Here is a 17,173-nt window from a genome sequence, read left to right on the forward strand (position 1 = left end):
GTATATATGTAGAAGTTACAGACGACTTGGCAACCGACTCGCATAATCAAACGGGAATGACCTACCTATGAAGTCAAAATCGGGGACCCTGTGGACTGTTGACGTTTCCGTTTCGGCCCCGGGTCTAGATAACTTACCATAAACATACCAAAGGGATTTAGTACGAACGGCTAACGTTGCCCAGACCAGAAAGCAAGCCTCGGTTCAAGTACTCGTTCGGGGTTCCCAATTTTCTCGTCAAGTCGCGCACCCCGGAACAATTCCGTGGATGACTTTTTTTTTATCGGTCATCTCGTCATTATTCCTGCTGTCCTCCCTCGTACAAGCTGAGCAAACTCGATCAGGATAGGATACCCGGACAAACAAATTTATATCCAGTGCTTAACCCGACTTTATACCTTTATTGCCCCTCTTACAATTACACAATTCGGCCGATAACCTAGTACAACAGGCGGAATTCGGAGTTGTTTGAATCCTACCGGGGGCTAAGTCGGATATATCCAAACCAACACACACTATACCTATACAGAATCATATATATAGTCGAGTCTCCGGAGCTGCTGGCTCGGAGGCGGGATATACCTTGATTCAACATGCCCATCGAGTGGCCTTCAATTCTAAATTCCCTGAGCCCTACAGAGACAACGATGGAAGGAGAAGTACCTATTCCAGAGCCTCCCGCTCTACCCTTTATCGGTCATCTTACCGAACTTGATCGAGAACTCCCCATACGTGCTTTTGCCTCTCTTGCTGATAGATATGGTAAGCCTTCCCTCGGAGAGAGTAACTCCTAGCCTGAGTGTTACTGACGCCCCTCACAGGCGAAATATATCGACTTCGTCTTCCTGGTCGAACTATAGTTTTCGTTACGAGTCACCGTCTTGTAGACGAACTGTGTGATGAGAAAAAGTTCGTCAAGATCCCAAAAGCAGCTCTTCATGAAATTCGAAACGGTGTTCATGATGGTTTATTCACTGTAAGCCTACATGATAGACTCAAGCAGAGCTCGAGACGTGTTGACGAAGACTTTAGGCTCGGTTGGAAGAACCTAACTGGGGTATTGCCCATCGAGGTTCGTGAATCGAAACCACAATGCCAAACACTGTGAATACTAACACCTGTCAGTTCTAATGCCCGCTTTTGGACCTATCTCGATCCGAGGCATGTTTGAAGAGATGCATGAGATTGCTACGCAACTTGCTATGAAGTGGGCTCGTTATGGACCTCGAAATCCGATTGAAGTTTCAGAAGATTTCACCCGTCTAGCACTTGACACTCTCGCTTTATGCTCTATGGGCTACCGTTTTAATAGCTACTACACATCGGAGTTACACCCATTCATCGCTGCTATGGGTGATTTCCTTACCGAATCAGGCAATAGGCCCAACAGGACGATGCCTTCTTGGTTCTACCGAAATGAGGACGCCAAATATTGGAAGGACATCAATGTCCTACGAGATACATCTGATGAAGTTCTGCAAGAACGTAAACGAAACCCATCTGACCGGAAAGATCTTCTCAACGCGATGTTAAACGGTGTAGACCCGAAGACTGGTCAACACATGAGTGATTCGAGTATCACCGACAACCTTATTACTTTCTTGGTAGCGGGACATGAAACTACTTCCGGATTACTTTCATTCGTCTTCTATGAACTATTAAAAAATCCTGACGTCTACCGCAAGGCTCAACAGGAGGTTGATACAGTCATTGGAAAGGGTCCTATTACTGTGGACCATATGTCCAAGCTACCGTATATCGTGGGAGTAAGTCATGTCCATTTTGATAGCAAACACCACGTCTTGAAGTCCACTTACACAATCCTAGTTAATGCGCGAAACCCTACGATTCCATTCGCCGATTTCCCAAATCGGTGTAACGGCCAAAGAAGATACTCTCCTAGGAGGAAAGTACCTAATACATAAGGGCGAGACTGCATCAATGCTCTTCGTGAAAATGCACCAAGATCCGGCCGTTTATGGTGACGATGCACAAGAATTCAAGCCAGAACGAATGTTGGATGAACCATTCAATAAGCTTCCCAAGAACGCATGGAAGCCTTTCGGCAATGGACTCCGAGCAGTACGTATATCGTCGCTTACATCATCACTGACCGAACTATTACTGACATGATATCAAAAAGTGTATCGGCCGACCATTTGCTTGGCAAGAAGCGACCTTAGCCATTGCTATGCTACTGCAAAACTTCAACTTCATCTTTGACGACCCATCATACAGTTTAGCTCTGAAGCAAACATTAACTATCAAGCCTAAGGGTTTCCGAATGAGAGCAACACTCCGCGACGGAATGACCCCTAGCCAACTTGAACACCGCCTAGCAGGCAAGGAACCACCAACAGAAGCCCTAAATGGCTTGTCTTTGAAAGATTCCGCTACGAATGGTAACGCTAGTGGGAAACCAATCACGATTTTGTACGGAAGTAACAGTGGTACTTGCGAATCTCTTGCTCAGAGAGTAGCTAGTGATGCGTTACGTCACGGTTACAAGGTATCGAAGGTCGACTTCCTGGATACTGCAAATGGAAACCTTCCCAAGGGGGAACCAGTGGTCATTGTTACTGCGTCGTACGAAGGACAACCACCAGATAATGCTGCTCACTTTGTCTCGTGGATCGAGAGCATAGAAGACAAGACCGCTCTTGAAGGCGTGCACTACACTGTTTTCGGTGTTGGTCATCACGATTGGGCTCAGACCTTCCACAGGATACCTAAGTTGGTGGATACCAAGCTGACTGAGGCTGGCGCTACTCGAGTTGCGGATATTGGTCTTACCGACGTCGGAAAGGGCGACGCTTTTGCCGACTTTGAGACATGGGAAGATGAAGTGTTCTGGCCATCGCTCAAAAAGAAGTATGGAACTTCAAGTGATGCGACGGACCCATCCCAAGCTGTTGGCCTTAGGGTTTCGGTCACGAATCCCCGCACATCTACCTTACGACAGGACGTTATGGAAGGTTTGGTGGTCGAGAGCCGAACATTAACAGTTGAAGGAGAACCTGTCAAGAAACACATCGAAATTGTGCTCCCAAGTGACGAAAGCTACCGAGCAGGTGATTACCTCGCAATTTTGCCAATTAATCCTAAACAGATCGTGGAGCGGGCTATGCGTAGGTTCCATCTTCCATGGGATGCGCATATCACCATCGGCAGTGATGGAATGACTTCGCTTCCAACCAACACATCACTACCTGCCCATAGCGTCTTCAGCGCTTATGTTGAATTGTCCCAACCCGCTACCAAGAGGGTAAGTTAACTAATCATGATCCGACACCCCAGCTTGAAGAACTAGCTAACGGTTATTGTAGAACATTGGTACTTTGGTTGAAGCAGCAATGGATGCTGACGAGAAGGAGGCATTGAGGAAATACGCCAACGAAGCCTACGAAGAGGTCGCATCTAAGCGACTTTCAGTGTTAGATCTATTGGAGAAGCATGTCTCTGTAGACCTACCTTTGGGCGCTTTCTTGGCGATGCTTCCTCCTATGCGTGTGCGACAATAGTACGTAACCCAAATCTCATCTGGAAACCGACGATCAAATTTTGGAACAAAATAAACTAACGAAATATAGTTCTATTTCCTCGTCACCACTATGGAACCCTTTGCACGTCACTTTGACTTTCTCAGTACTTGAGGCGCCCTCCAAGTCTGGCCAAGGTGTACACGTCGGTGTTGCATCATCTTATTTGGCCTCTCTCGCGCCCGGCGACAAGTTACACGTCTCCGTCCGCCCATCCCACGCCGCCTTCCACCTACCACAGGATATCGAGAACGTTCCTGTCATCTGCGTCGCAGCAGGTACAGGTCTTGCTCCTTTCCGTGGCTTTATACAAGAGCGTGCTGCCATGGTGGCCGCTGGACGTAAGCTCGCACCTGCCTTACTATTCATCGGAAGCCGTGAACCGGGTCGCGATGATCTATACGCGGAAGAGCTAGCGGAATGGGAGAAAGCAGGCGCTATATCGGTACGACGCGCATACAGCCGGAAACCAGAAGCCTCCAATGGAAACAAATACGTGCAAGATGCACTCCGAGCAGCTGGAGATGAAGTCACGAAACTCTGGAGTGAAGGCGCTAAGTTGTATGTCTGCGGCTCGCGAGCTGTTGGCGAGGGTGTTAAGGCGGCGGTTGTGGACCTGGTTAAGGAGGTGGAATTGACTAAGGGTAGAGAGGTGACGGAGGAACAGGCTTCTAAGTGGTGGGAGGGCCTACGGAATACCCGATATGCTACGGATGTGTTTGATTAAGCAGCGTTGTGTTATATAGATTGAGGTGAGCATCTGTATATGGAAAGAGGTGTTAAGACTTGAAGAGACGGTGGGCTGCATATAAGTAGAGAGATTAAGAGTTGAATATTTAGAAACGAGGTGGTTGAGGGCCTAGATGGGCACCTACTCCCCTTATTCTTGTTCAGAGTCGTTTGGACTACATATAGATTGACGATATATCAATACATATTAATGATCATTCTATGTTATTTTCCCAAGCAGTCGCCCTCAATCGCCCTGTTTTTTAACTGAGAGTAGACGCGTAGTACACCTTATGACTCTTGACTTGGAACCAATCAAGCTCATAGAATTGTTAGGAGACCTGCCTTTTTCGACAAACTCGATGAGACATCTTGGCGTCGAATTTACCCATCGACTCCAGTGGAATTGGGGGTCGTCGCATTTGTAAGTATCGGACGAAGGACTCCTAATCTAGAAGTTGGCTTCCTAGGCCATGATAGTGACGTATTCCCCAAGTATTTCGAAGCTGTCGCCGTGATAAATCAGTTCTTAAGATGTATGCCTGCGATAAAACGAATTCTTGAAGTATTTGCGCTATACCGATGTTATAAAACCACCGTGCACTTCAAAAGCCGCCCCAAAGATAGGCATCATTCCGCTATCCTTCAGTGAGTAGTAGCGCTATTAGCACCAACGGTTTCGGGTCTTACACCTACCTACGCTCGGGCAGAGGAGATTATAACGCCGCTTACTTTCGGTGCTTTTTCAACACCTACGAATATCTATCTACCCTGGTAGGTATCCAAACCAACAGACATCTATGGGAACACGACGATTCGGCCGAAGTCGAAGTATTTTATCTTTACTTCTTCTTACCGTCTTATTCCTCTTATACCGATATACCGGTACATCTGATATCAATTCTCCCAAGTCGATCACTACCATCAAAATGACAGACTCTACCGACGTCATCTCCAAACTCACGGTATCAATCCGCCAAGTCAGCTCGACTTCTCCGCCGAAGCTAGCCATCGCTGTCACCAATGCCAACTCTAGCCCCGTGACGATCCTAACTTGGAACTCGCCGTTGGATCCGCTGGCTTTACAGCTAGGCCTCGTGTCTTTTGTACCCACAGGAAGCGACAACGAGGAAGCTGTACATATGCCGAAGATTCAAATCAGGCGAAAGATGCCGCCGGGGCCGGAATCCTTGGTCACGATCGGAGCGGGTCAAACGAGGGAACAGGAGCTGGAACTCAGGCAACCTATCGTACCACTGGAGAAGCTACGTGGCAGGCCGTTTAGCGTCGTCTGCAAAGGGGAATGGACGGGTGTCTGGCTTTCAGAGGCCGACGGTGTTAGTAAGGCTTCCTTGGAGAAAGCTGGCGCCAGTGACGACGCTTATAAGGGGACATTTGAAAGTGAGGCAGTCGTAGTATAATTTTCATGAGTTGATTTTAGTTGATATTTAGTTTAGGTGGGAGGGGAATATTTGTATCGAGGCCCGACTGAGTATTTCTCTCGTTGTCATCTGAGTGATCCTTCATTAAGTCAAGTTGGAGAAGATTCGAATAATAAACCAGTTATTCATACAGAACTAATCTTTACGTAGAAATATCTTAAAACATGTGAACGTGTATAAGATATGTGTCTCTCTGTCGGTCAATTGAATCAATGCGAACTCGGCGATATGGATCATATGCGGTGATGATTGTTTGAAGGGGTTATGAACAGGTCACAGTTGGGTATTTAAATCGTCGAGCCCAATCCATACCGATTCAGTTGTAGTTGTAGCTGTTGTAATATTTACAGGCCATGTTTTTAGGCCAACGTAGCAGACCAACACAGCACAATACCCCGCTAAGACGCCTAAAATGGCGAATTAACACCACTGCTGGTTCGGAACTATACCGAATTAGGTGCATACCTAGGGGGTACCTATGTAGTAGACCGAACACTTATGACGTTGGAGCTACTTTACCCCACCATGACCGACAACGAAATCAAAATGCAGGCTGCGGGGTTCCCCTGAAAAGACCGTTAATCTAGCCTACGACTCAGGGCTGTCTTAGGTGATGTTTAACGCCTTTTCTACGTTTCCGGGTACCTGTACCTAACCTAATTTCAGCCTCATATAAGGTTAGGTGTATTCTGACCTGTAATAATTAAACTACATAGGTGCAGTAGCTGGTGGAATAAGCACGTGTACATAATAACTAGATGTACATCGTCATGTAGTGTATATGCATAAAATATAGGTATGTGAATGCTGCCACACACCTGCCCAAGTACTATGGTATTAAGTACCGCGGTGAACGGTATGGTACTTACCCGGCTCGAGCACCTGAGCACCCAACGAAGGCTCCTTCTTCGCCCTGCCTCAACATCACACCATTTCAACTTCAAACTTCACTTTCCCTTCTTCCCTTTTTCCCCTTCTTTAAAATTTAAATTCTAATTTCTTACCTCCTTTTAAATTCCAACTTCTCCAAATTCATCATCATCATCATCATCATCTGCACCTTACATACCCTTAGTTCCTGTCGTATTCTTCTATCCTGACAGCTACCTTCCCACAAAACACAATACGTAGTTCTATCATCTGTCCTATCCTATTTTGTGAATATCAACCTTTTTAAGTCAAGCTACGGGATCTTGATAAATAAACTGCAAACTGTCGTCGCCCACCTAAATGCCATTGGTCTGGATATGAAATATCTAGAATCTGCCTACTGAAAAATAGGCACCCTTCCCTTCCTGCGAAAAGAAACAAGGCAACCCCTTTAAGGTTACGTTAGTGGTGGTCTACATTATCGTTACTGGACGCCACCTTTCGTCATCACCGCTCGTTATCTACCACCGAGAATCATTCGTAACATATTAGCAGTTTATCCCTCTAATTCATTTGCCACAATTCGACAGACTCGTCAGTATGTCGTCTCCTATCCGTTTGGTCATCCCGCCAAGCCTTCAACGCTTCACATGCTTTCCGGACTTCCCGTTTGATATCCGCCATCAAATTTGGGAGGATATCATCTATACTCCAGGCATCCACTTCCTCAAATTTGAGCACAACGAAGATTCTATCATGTACGACTCGGATGCTGCATCTGAGGATAACGATGGCGATAGTGGTGGTACCACATCTCGTGTCCCAACATCCCAGACCGGAAAGGAGGTTAAACGACCGAATTTCACAAGCGTTCTCAAACCTGTCTTCCCGTTTCCAGCAGCCGACAAATCATATTACCTGACAATGAATAAGACATTCACGCAATTATCCCTGGTTTGCAACGAAGCGAAGAAACTAGTCGAAGGCCTAATTGCTCGTCCGGGAAACTTAACCCTCGACAACGGCCGTTTGGTTTTACTAGAGAAATCCTCCGATATCGTATGCTTCGACTATCCGGGTGCAACATGGTCTCGATCGTTGGGATATTGGGCTGAGAATTTGGATCTGGAGCAACTTGCTAAGATACGACGGGTCGCAGTTCGTTATAGCACTAAGTGGGATGATGATTGCCGAGTCTGTCGCACATGTGGTATTATCCATAACCTTCATTTCCACCGAAACCACGACAATACCCGCCCGAGACATGCCTACGAGTTTGCCGCCTTATTCAAGAACCTTGAGACTTTCTATTTTATGGATTGCCTAGCGGTCCGCAAGCAACGCGACAAATCTTTTCCTACTTCATGCATTCACGCAATGAAAGGTACGTTTATTATGACTGATTCACGCATTAGCGGAGATTAATATCATAGGAAGAATATCGGGACAAGGGAGAACGCTTTGCTAGCGGCGAAGGAGGTCGTACTTACTACGAAGTTGACCCTCAACTTTGCAAGGTCAACACGCATGTTTTCCGTACCTTATCATGGGTCAGTGAAAACTACGTCACGTATTGCAAGAAGCGCTCCAAGGGATCAGCGAATCCGGAAAGCGTCAAGTTCAAGGTGTTGACTTGTGAATGGGATGCCGAGGAATTAGTCCCTGCTAAGCGTCAAGATGTCAAGACCACACGAGCCAACATTAAGAAGCAGAGAAGCCGAATTTCTAGTATTACTAAGGATTTCAAGAAACTCTCTATCTCTAACACATCCGGGCCCGACACGAAGACATACAATGGACTTCCGGTCGTTTTCGGTGACGGTGGCAAGTCAAAGTTCGAATTCACGCTCGAGGTACCCCACTGAATATCGACTACGTACCGTGGCTGAAGCCAGTTATGTTGTCGGTCCTTTCCCTTTGCTTCAGGATTCCGGATCAAACAAAATTCCCAGGAGGGTAATGATGAGTTCCAAGGATGGTCTTTTATTCCCTTCTACTTTGCCAATTACAGGCGTTGATACCCCAAACTTGCTGCAGGCGTTATTGGTCGCGAAAGAGGTCGCGAGGAATGAGGGTATTCACAAAGCATAACTTATGAGTAATGAAGAAATCATGAAGTATCGATTATTTTAATTCCTACAATGGATGGTTTTAATGTCGAGAATTGTGGCTTGTCGCTAGGTTTGCCAGATACTTTGCTATAGGATCACAATCAACTCACCCCTCGGGCTTTGCTATTCATGATATAATTGTCTTATGATTGATGGGGATGATTCGGGATGATTACACATATTTCTTGGTCATATGCGAATTGTTATGCGATAAACTGATACCTATAGAACGTGATCAGAGAACATTCGGCGTGCCCTGATGTAGATCTAGTAGTCTGTTTCCTGAGCCTATCCTTGGCCCTGTCCCTTAACTCCTAATTCCTAGACCTTCCTTACACAAGAACCTCTTGTTGCCCTTTAGTCCTCCGGCCAATATCGCATCGCGATCGTTTTGTTTCCCGGTCTTAATAGTGTACATATAGAAGTTGGGAAATGATGTGGATCCAGTCCGCGGTGGGAGGTCATTCCACTGAAAAGAATTGAAGGGAATTGATCTACCCAAATCCCCCGTGCTCTCTGTAAAAATTACATCAAAATGCCCATACTTCGTTCCCACTTGGTTCTGTGATTTGGAAACGAGCGCCGAAATACTGTCGATAATCTTCAATTGAGAATCGTAATTATATCGTCCCGTGTGTTTTGAATCATGGGATGTCGGGCTTGGTTAGTGTTCCCTTCGAGCGATGAGATCGGTAGAGCATTAGCCGAATGGTAACATCCCAAGCTCCCAAGGTATAGAAGGTGGAATCATGCCATGTCGTTCACCGGTGGGAGGCTCGGCTGGATGATTAAGAAAATATCCCCACATGGATTTTGAAGATCTATTTGCAAGATTTCCGGGTTGCGATATTTTGTTGGTGGTATCTCATAAAGCGGTCCGCGACGAGGAACTCTAACCGACTTTTGGGAACATCCCGTGCTAAGGAATGCAATCGCAACGTCGGCCACGAAAACTATGAGGACTCTCGTTACGTAACGAATAGGTTCCATCATATTGTTTAGTTAATTTGACGCGCGAATAGCCCCTAGCGGTCGATGTGTCTCGACTTCGTCGCTTCCGCGGCTCAATGTCTTGACGCCGCATTTAACGACACGCGTCGTCGGTGACCAGCAACGAATTCGCGGTATCTACCACCCCACATCATGCAATGAGAATAGCCTAGTTTTCTCAACTAAGTCCTTCAACACGCGAAGACGTTCAGGTTCTCCCTCCTTGATCTGGCCACCCAATTCCTTTTGAAGCAGATTAAAATGTTGAGGATGGGATAAAAGACCCGATGCACCAGGTTTTCTCTGTTCCGGAAGGATGCCTAGGCCTCGATCGATATTATCAAGGAAGTAGAGAACAGCTTGGCAGTAAAACATGGACTGTAATCTACCACCGAATATGAAGAATGAACCCATTCGAATCCCCTTATCGGGATCGGAAACATGAACTTGGCTGTTATCAGCGCCATCGATTCTCTTCTGTACGTGGACAAACATGATCTCCCATAGGCTGACGATTTGCACGTAGCAGCTCACGAGTGCGCAGGCAAATGGTGTTTCGAGTAGGCCATTTTGTGTGGTTACCCTATCCCCGGGGGTATTTTGGCTGCTTCCTTCTCCTCCACTCGACGAGGATTGCATAGCTTGATCAATATGGAGTAAAGGGTCGAGTACAAAATCGTCGTCGATTACGACGGGGCTCGTTGGATGTAACGGTTTAGGCTCGTTCTTGACGACCCAGTTGAGGTTCGTTATAGCCTGTTGGTATCTCTGAGACATAATAAGCAATTTCTCAGCCAGGGAAACCCCATCACCAGTTGAAGGAGGTGGGTGATTACAGAAGGTAGCAAAGTCTATCCTCCCGCTTCGCGCCAACTCCTGTATAGCCTCCCATTGAACATGAAGATCCACATTCAATTGGGAAAGCTCCTTGAGACATTCGTGTCTATCCAACTTCACCGTGAAGAGATTGTGCACATCTAAGGGGTCTCTCCCGGGAGATGGTCCAGAGTCGAAACATGTTGTTTCGTACCATTCGGGGATCCGAACATCAGGAAATTGCGCCATTGTCGTTAAACTGAAGCCATTTACGCTCATGTGTGACGGCATTGGTGTCTGGTGGAATAAGGTGCTCCCCCGCTGAGAATCATCCAACACTGGAGACGAATTCTCCATGTTTTGATCCAGCAATGGGTCAACTCGAACATCAGAAGGGCTTTGACTCTCATTTCTTAGGAATTGGGGAGATGCAACACCGGCATGATTTATTGATTCGCTTGTTGTAGGTGTCGAGACTGTTTTTCGAGGTCGTCCTGGAGGTTTAGCTGGTGCAACTTCGCAGCGTAACTCCAGTCGTAGACAACGAGCACATTCTTGACGATTTTCATCACGGTAACATTTCAATTTTGAATGTCGACACCTATTTTATAGGCTATTAATTATGGGTTAAATAGGAAAAAAAAAAGAAAAAAATAATAGGGAATTATACCGGTCACAAGCTGTACGCCGCAAACTTGATCGTGCATGTGAGTTTGTCGCCATCTCGTACGCAACATTAGTTGTTTAGTCACCTAACTTATAGGTGCCCAAGTATTGTGATTGGGATTATCTAAAATGATTATACGAAAGTTGCAGGTGGCCAACTTGATGCATTACTATAAAAGATAAAACAGTGATGATTATCTCTTGGCTTCAAAGAATTAAAAGAGGAAAGGAGAAAAAAGATATTATGTAAGTTGACGCAACAAGCTTAATTCTTAATTAGAGTAAAGAGTTAAGAAGGTTTAAGTTGGACCGAACCAACGGTATAACGGTGGATAGAGGCAGAGAGGATAGAGGGGATAGAAGGTTAGAGGATATCCCGATCGCCCTATTAGTTCCCGCTATGCCCACCATGCCCGCTTAAACGTGCTAAGCCACCATTTCTTACAGGGACCCCTTCCCTATTCTGCTGCCTAATCTAGCGAACGCAGGTAACAATATTGGCGCAATCGAATCGAATATCTTGATCCAAGTGGAACTCACGACCCCTTTATTATTACCCTTTTACTTTTAACTTCTCTACTTGACATCATAGTACATTACTTGTATTGCTTACTATACATGTATATTTCTATGTATTTATTTGTACGCGTACGTCTTGTGGCTTCTAGTTTCACATCCCTTTGTACCTTGGTATTCTTCATCGATGCCAATTTATCTATACGAGTTGATAGATCAGATCAGATAATCTCAGCCTATCACTCTATTCTAACTACCTAAATACATAGGTGCTTACTTCTCAGATTGGCTCACAGGTACATATCAACTAGGCTGTGCTGTTATCCGACTCCCGTTCCTCAAGGCCGAATTCCGTTTTCAGCTCCGTCCTCAATTTTATCTCCTTCTCAAGAAGTGTTAATAGGAAGATGAATCCCGAAAATGGGACACCTATCAGAAATACCTTCTGAAGAGACAAGGTGAAGACCGTTCGAATCTGTTGTCGTATGGGTTCTTCGAACGATTCCACAAAGGCTTTCGTTGCACTCGAGTATGAATTACCGGATGTCAGCGAGGCTCTAGCTCTGGTATCATCAACCATCCACGAATAAGACGCGGTAAAGCTGTTAAATATGGCAGCAGAGATTGCCACACCCCATATGTTACCAAAACTACGAACGAAGTTCCAACTAGCCGTTGCAGCAGCTTGATCTTCCTCTTTGAGCGATGCTTGGAAAGGAGATAGTAACGTATTGGTTAGTATGCTAGTTCCTAGCGCAGCCGCGATGTTAATCCAAACCCACCCAGCCGTACTTGTGTTCTGATTCATGATACTAAAAAGGCCAATACCGAGAGTGAATAGGGCGGATCCTAGAATGTGAAGAGGTTTGTACCGACCCCATTTAGAGAGGACCACTAACGCGGGGGCTGCACCAGGAATCCCTACGAGACTAAACACTAATAGTTGGACTCCGGACTGCGCTGGTGAAGATAATTGGACGGCCTGGAAGTAAATTGGGACAAAAAAGAATGACCAGTAATTCTGGACAGAATTTAGGAATGTAATAACGTATACGATGATGGCGGTGCGATTGTTAAACATTCGGAGAGGCATGACTGGTTCGATGACGAATGGCGATCCTTCGAATACCAAGAACAACACCATGCCGCTAACACCAACTAGCAGAGGCACAAGAATATGCCACGAACCCCAAGGATATATCACATCCGCCCAAGTGAAAGCGATCAGAATTGATACTGTGGATGCGATTAAGATCCCGTTTCCGATATAATCAAGTCGGCGAAATCTCTCGTAGGCCGTGGTAGACTTGTTCCATTTGACACGCAGGAACAGAAAAAGGAGTATGAATGCGACGGCCCCGATCGGCAAGTTGATATAAAAAACCCATCTCCAAGATGTATTTTCGACGATGGCACCACCAAGCCATGGCCCTAACGTCGTTCCGATACCATATACGGCTAAGATGATGGCAACGTAATTACCGCGCTGTCGCAAAGGAACAAGGTCGGATATGATGACATCAATAATCATATTAATCCCTAACAGATATCAGCTAAGGTTTTACTTGAGTGGGCGAATAAATAAAAAAAAGCTAACTTACCTCCAGATCCGACCCCCTGAACAGCCCTACCAGCGATCAACATGGCTGGGTTTCTAGCGCCACCACATATTCCGCTACCAATGACATAGATTGCTACAATGGATAAGGTAAGATATCTCCGCCCGAAAAGATTGGATAGCTGTCCGCACAGAGGCTGTACGGCCGCACTGATTTATCACTCAAGTTAGTTACCCATAACCGGGCTATCCTATCTACAAGAGGGCCACATACCTAGTTAAGAAGAACACATTGGTGATCCAGACATAATTCTTACCCACTCCAAGCTTTTCGACAATGGTAGGAAGAGATGTGACAACGACAGTATTCTCGGCCGCTGAAAGCAGGGACACGGTACATAACGCTATGATGATGGCCCAAAACCTGTAGTCCTTTTGGAAGTTTGGACTGTCGACCGTAGAACTCTGTGTGTTGACATCATTCTCTGCACATTCAGGTAAAGAGGGTTGACGATTCAAGTCGGTTGCTGCGACGGCTTTCGCTTGCATCGTCGTTTGAGTCCCATTCGAAGTCCAATCCAGTCGCCCAAAAAGGCACCACCATCAAGCATGGTAGGCGCCATAACCCTTTTAAAGAGTCGGACAGCAGCCCAGGAAAGGACAGACGCGCGAAATCGCGGATCCGAGTTTCGTTGACACTCACCTGAGTTGAAGTCGTTATTACGGGGCGAAGTCGTCCCTATTCGGAAGGTTTTCCGTGCCATATCACCACATTTATCCCCTAACAATGGGTAGAGTTCTTAACCGAATTTGGAAGAACCAGGGATAATCAACCAATGAAAGGCTCTGAAGACTGACATTCCTATTGAAACTGGCAATACCATTCAAACACGTCGGAAGTTATTTAGGGGCTGACTACATCAAGATCATACTCAGATTTATAAATCCTTCCGTTGATAAGATCTTATCGATTTGCTGATCGCTCAGGTCTAAATATCCAGGCTGCGTCTCTCCCCCATCGTAGAAAAATTCGATTTTTCTCGTCAACTACCCTTTCTACGCAATCGAACGAGCCAAAGTATGAATCTAGAATTACCCAGCATAGAACGGCCGCACAACACATAATACCCCATTCAAGTCATCGACATCCAAGTAATATCAAATCTAGGATTGTCGCTATCGTTAAATTAGACTACCGACAAGAAGTTTTCTCTTTGGATTATTAACGCTGACAATTAACGTATACTACCTACTATGCTCATGTTACACGATTTGAACATGAGAAAATGTCAACTAAAAGCGAATCTACTCCGAATTATGTCGTCAAACACATCGTCTTGATTCCAGAGCGAATTAATTAAAAAAATCATGATAGTATAGACTTCAAAATGCCCAGTGTTAGATTCGGGACCACGATGTTCCAGAATCGTGTCCTCCACCTCCACTTCGCTACTATATTTGCCGATGCTATTGCCGTATATTTAGATTCAATTACTGAGGCTCTGCCGAAGGTGGCAATTTGTCACTATGCGCACAGATACTTGGCAAACTTCTAGAACAGTTCATGATTTATTGTTGAACGACTCATTGCTACCATTTGGGTGAGAATTGTGATCGAAAGTGTTGAAAAAGTAATTGAAAATATTTTTTTTAACGTCTTCTGATATTCTGGCAAGTTTATCATAGCTAGTTGTTGCATCTAGCGCTACTATTGGTGGGATATATCCATCATAAGGGGATTCAGCGCATACCGAGGTACCTAAGCTAACAGAGACAGAAATCATGGCGAACTATCCCGGGATGCTGTACGTGACCATGCAGCCCAAACCAGGGCTGCAGATAGAACAGTTTCATGAATGGTACAATAATGAACATGGTCCAACAAGACTTCGGTTACCTCAGATCTTTTCGAACGGGCTTCGGTATCGCGCAATAGACGGAAAGGAGCCGGAATTCCTCGCTGTCTATGACGTGACGTCTATGCCTCTCTTGAACACTGACACCTACTTATCCCTACGAGCAAACCGGTCACCTCACGAAGCCCAAACCATTGGTCAGGTAGATGTCAAAAGATATTTTTGGGATCTAGTAACCGCCAAGCAGTCTCCGCTCTTTATTCCAATTGAACAGCTCACAGATGACGAGGCCGAAGGTGTAGTCTTACTTACGGTGGAACTCCAACTCAATGACACGGCAGATGCAGTGGCCGAGACTCTCAGATGGGGTGAGAAACAAACCGATATGTTGTCTAGGGTATCGGGCTGGTTGCGATCACGGATCCTCTTGACATCCAGTGTGGAAACCAACTCAACGGCACGTCTCATCGCACTGCATGACTTTGCGAAGGAGAACGAACTCGGAGATGTAGCGGATGATGCTGCGGCTCGTACTCCTGGATGGGATGAAATTCAAGCGAAGCATGCTACGCTCACTTCACAGCGGTTGTACTCCCTCTTTTATGTTTTCGGACCAGCACCGCGCGACTTACATAACCTATCTCGACTCGAACCATCGAACCGTGCACTGAAGCCAGAAGACCCCACGGACGCCACCCCCGCGGTTAGCTCCTCTATTACAGCACCTGATGGCCTAGTGATCCCCTACAGGCTCGAGGGTAATCCAGACCCTAAGGCCCCTACCATCGCCTTCTGTAACTCGCTATTAACATCACTACACATGTGGGATCCCTTCGTCGAAATTCTAAAGACGCAGAGGCCACAGTACCGCATTCTACGCTATGACTTTCGGGGGCGTCATGCAATCCCCCACCCTCCTACACCGGCCACTCTAGATATCCTAGCGGACGACCTAAGTGCCCTGTTAACAGCGCTACGCACCCCCAAACTTGATACGCTAATCGGTGTATCTATGGGCGGCGCCACAACTCTACGGTTCGCTCTTAAGTACCCGGAGAAGCTGAATAAGTTCATCGCATGCGATTTCAATGCTGCTTCCAGCGCTGCGAATACGGGTGCTTGGAAAGAACGTATTACTGTCGCTGAGACGCCTCTTGATGATGGTAAACCTGGTATCGTGAATCTAGCAGGTCAAACTGTAAATCGATGGTTCCATCCCTCAACGTCGCCTGAGAGGCGTGCTTGGATGGAAAGCATGGTGTCCACTAACGATATTGAGGGGTTTCGATACGGATGCCAGGCGCTGTGGGATTACGATATGAAGGGCGAGATGAAGGGGTGTCGGGTCCCCGCGTTACTCGTTGTGGGTGAGGGTGATGGAAAAGGTGCTTTGGTTAAGGCTATGAACGGGTTTAAGGACTCGCTAGGGGAGAGTGGCGCGAAGTTGGCCGTTGTCCCGCTCGCAGGCCATTTGCCTATGTGTGAAAACCCACAGGGGTTCTGGGAGGCGGTAGAGGAGGTTCTATGATGGTTGAGTCGAGGTTTCTGGGGGAATCTATGAGTGCATTAGGGCATAGCTAGAGATCTACATCAGCTGTGCTGTTACCTGAAAACCTACCTAAGTGAAGATGATTCAAGTTCTCGTAGTGGATAGATTGCGTACCTCGATAGGTCGCTACAGGTAGCATTAGGTGTCTCAAGGACCTGTGTAGCTGCGTAGGTACACCAAATTTGATGAAAAATCCTACGAGATTAAGTGGCTTTCGCCCAGCGTCATTACGCAGAAGCTGGATCCTGATTTCCCATATTTTTGCTTTTAGAGCTGCATCAATTCAGACCAAGGTAGGGATCCTTAAGCAGCACGGGGCAGCGGCATCTTAGTAGGGATTTGTTCGGGGTCAGGCGAGATGAAAACATTCGATATCTTCGCTAAAATCGACGACAAGACGGGAACTATATTACAATTGATATCTCAAGCTCCTAGACTACGAAAGACCTCTTGGAAAGTATCCAGTACCGTGGTGACTCAATTTCAAGGAGGAGGTAGCCTACCGGTATGCATATGCGCTGTATGCTTTGC

General features: G+C 46.2%; 6 protein-coding genes across 6 annotated transcripts; 4 read left to right on the top strand and 2 right to left on the bottom strand.

Annotated features, from left to right (window-relative positions):
* Positions 1-142: 142 nt before the first annotated feature.
* F4822DRAFT_271946 (cytochrome P450) lies at positions 143-4,495 on the top strand. The gene is made up of 8 exons (XM_051454723.1): positions 143-762; positions 822-976; positions 1,033-1,072; positions 1,126-1,766; positions 1,828-2,082; positions 2,144-3,265; positions 3,327-3,520; positions 3,591-4,495. The coding sequence occupies exons 1-8, from the start codon at positions 594-596 to the stop codon at positions 4,264-4,266; spliced, it is 3,252 nt and encodes a 1,083-aa protein (XP_051314955.1). The 5' UTR covers positions 143-593; the 3' UTR covers positions 4,267-4,495.
* Positions 4,493-6,008, top strand: F4822DRAFT_405255 (uncharacterized protein). Its single transcript, XM_051458276.1, has one exon. It carries the CDS (start codon positions 5,069-5,071, stop codon positions 5,687-5,689), a length of 621 nt encoding a protein of 206 aa, XP_051314956.1. The 5' UTR covers positions 4,493-5,068; the 3' UTR covers positions 5,690-6,008.
* Positions 6,009-6,943: 935 nt separating this feature from the next.
* F4822DRAFT_271973 (uncharacterized protein) lies at positions 6,944-9,132 on the top strand. Its single transcript, XM_051454724.1, has 2 exons — positions 6,944-7,964; positions 8,018-9,132. Exons 1-2 carry the CDS (start codon positions 7,181-7,183, stop codon positions 8,443-8,445), a joined length of 1,212 nt encoding a protein of 403 aa, XP_051314957.1. The 5' UTR covers positions 6,944-7,180; the 3' UTR covers positions 8,446-9,132.
* Positions 9,133-9,245: 113 nt separating this feature from the next.
* Positions 9,246-11,497, bottom strand: F4822DRAFT_271990 (uncharacterized protein). Its single transcript, XM_051454725.1, has 2 exons — positions 11,168-11,497; positions 9,246-11,098 (listed from the first exon to the last, which is right to left on the bottom strand). The coding sequence occupies exons 1-2, from the start codon at positions 11,218-11,220 to the stop codon at positions 9,820-9,822; spliced, it is 1,332 nt and encodes a 443-aa protein (XP_051314958.1). The 5' UTR covers positions 11,221-11,497; the 3' UTR covers positions 9,246-9,819.
* A 371-nt stretch (positions 11,498-11,868) lies between these two features.
* Positions 11,869-14,031, bottom strand: F4822DRAFT_272039 (MFS general substrate transporter). Its single transcript, XM_051454726.1, has 4 exons — positions 13,941-14,031; positions 13,512-13,864; positions 13,281-13,447; positions 11,869-13,218 (listed from the first exon to the last, which is right to left on the bottom strand). The coding sequence occupies exons 2-4, from the start codon at positions 13,784-13,786 to the stop codon at positions 11,987-11,989; spliced, it is 1,674 nt and encodes a 557-aa protein (XP_051314959.1). The 5' UTR covers positions 13,787-13,864; positions 13,941-14,031; the 3' UTR covers positions 11,869-11,986.
* A 586-nt stretch (positions 14,032-14,617) lies between these two features.
* F4822DRAFT_272045 (alpha/beta-hydrolase) lies at positions 14,618-16,771 on the top strand. Its single transcript, XM_051454727.1, has 2 exons — positions 14,618-14,868; positions 15,015-16,771. Exon 2 carries the CDS (start codon positions 15,020-15,022, stop codon positions 16,619-16,621), a length of 1,602 nt encoding a protein of 533 aa, XP_051314960.1. The 5' UTR covers positions 14,618-14,868; positions 15,015-15,019; the 3' UTR covers positions 16,622-16,771.
* The last annotated feature ends 402 nt before the right edge of the window (positions 16,772-17,173 follow it).

The sequence above is a fragment of the Hypoxylon trugodes genome (assembly GCF_022578975.1).
Source record: "Hypoxylon trugodes strain CBS 135444 unplaced genomic scaffold F4822scaffold_5, whole genome shotgun sequence".
Classification (NCBI taxonomy): Eukaryota; Fungi; Ascomycota; class Sordariomycetes; order Xylariales; family Hypoxylaceae; genus Hypoxylon; species Hypoxylon trugodes.

Bases quoted from the DNA above. Each gene is read 5' to 3' on its own strand.
- F4822DRAFT_272045 (XM_051454727.1), top strand. From the start codon at position 15,020: ATGGCGAACTATCCCGGGATGCTGTACGTGACCATGCAGCCCAAACCA.
- F4822DRAFT_272039 (XM_051454726.1), bottom strand. From the start codon at position 13,786: ATGCAAGCGAAAGCCGTCGCAGCAACCGACTTGAATCGTCAACCCTCT. The intron at 13,448-13,511 runs GTATGTGGCCCT...GTGATAAATCAG, and splicing joins AATGTGTTCTTCTTAACTAG to TGCGGCCGTACAGCCTCTGT. The intron at 13,219-13,280 runs GTAAGTTAGCTT...GATATCTGTTAG, and splicing joins TCAGGGGGTCGGATCTGGAG to GGATTAATATGATTATTGAT.
- F4822DRAFT_405255 (XM_051458276.1), top strand. From the start codon at position 5,069: ATGGGAACACGACGATTCGGCCGAAGTCGAAGTATTTTATCTTTACTT.
- F4822DRAFT_271946 (XM_051454723.1), top strand. From the start codon at position 594: ATGCCCATCGAGTGGCCTTCAATTCTAAATTCCCTGAGCCCTACAGAG. The intron at 1,073-1,125 runs GTTCGTGAATCG...AACACCTGTCAG, and splicing joins CTGGGGTATTGCCCATCGAG to TTCTAATGCCCGCTTTTGGA. The intron at 1,767-1,827 runs GTAAGTCATGTC...ACACAATCCTAG, and splicing joins AGCTACCGTATATCGTGGGA to TTAATGCGCGAAACCCTACG.
- F4822DRAFT_271990 (XM_051454725.1), bottom strand. From the start codon at position 11,220: ATGGCGACAAACTCACATGCACGATCAAGTTTGCGGCGTACAGCTTGT. The intron at 11,099-11,167 runs GTATAATTCCCT...CCTATAAAATAG, and splicing joins CGGCGTACAGCTTGTGACCG to GTGTCGACATTCAAAATTGA.
- F4822DRAFT_271973 (XM_051454724.1), top strand. From the start codon at position 7,181: ATGTCGTCTCCTATCCGTTTGGTCATCCCGCCAAGCCTTCAACGCTTC. The intron at 7,965-8,017 runs GTACGTTTATTA...TATCATAGGAAG, and splicing joins ATGCATTCACGCAATGAAAG to AATATCGGGACAAGGGAGAA.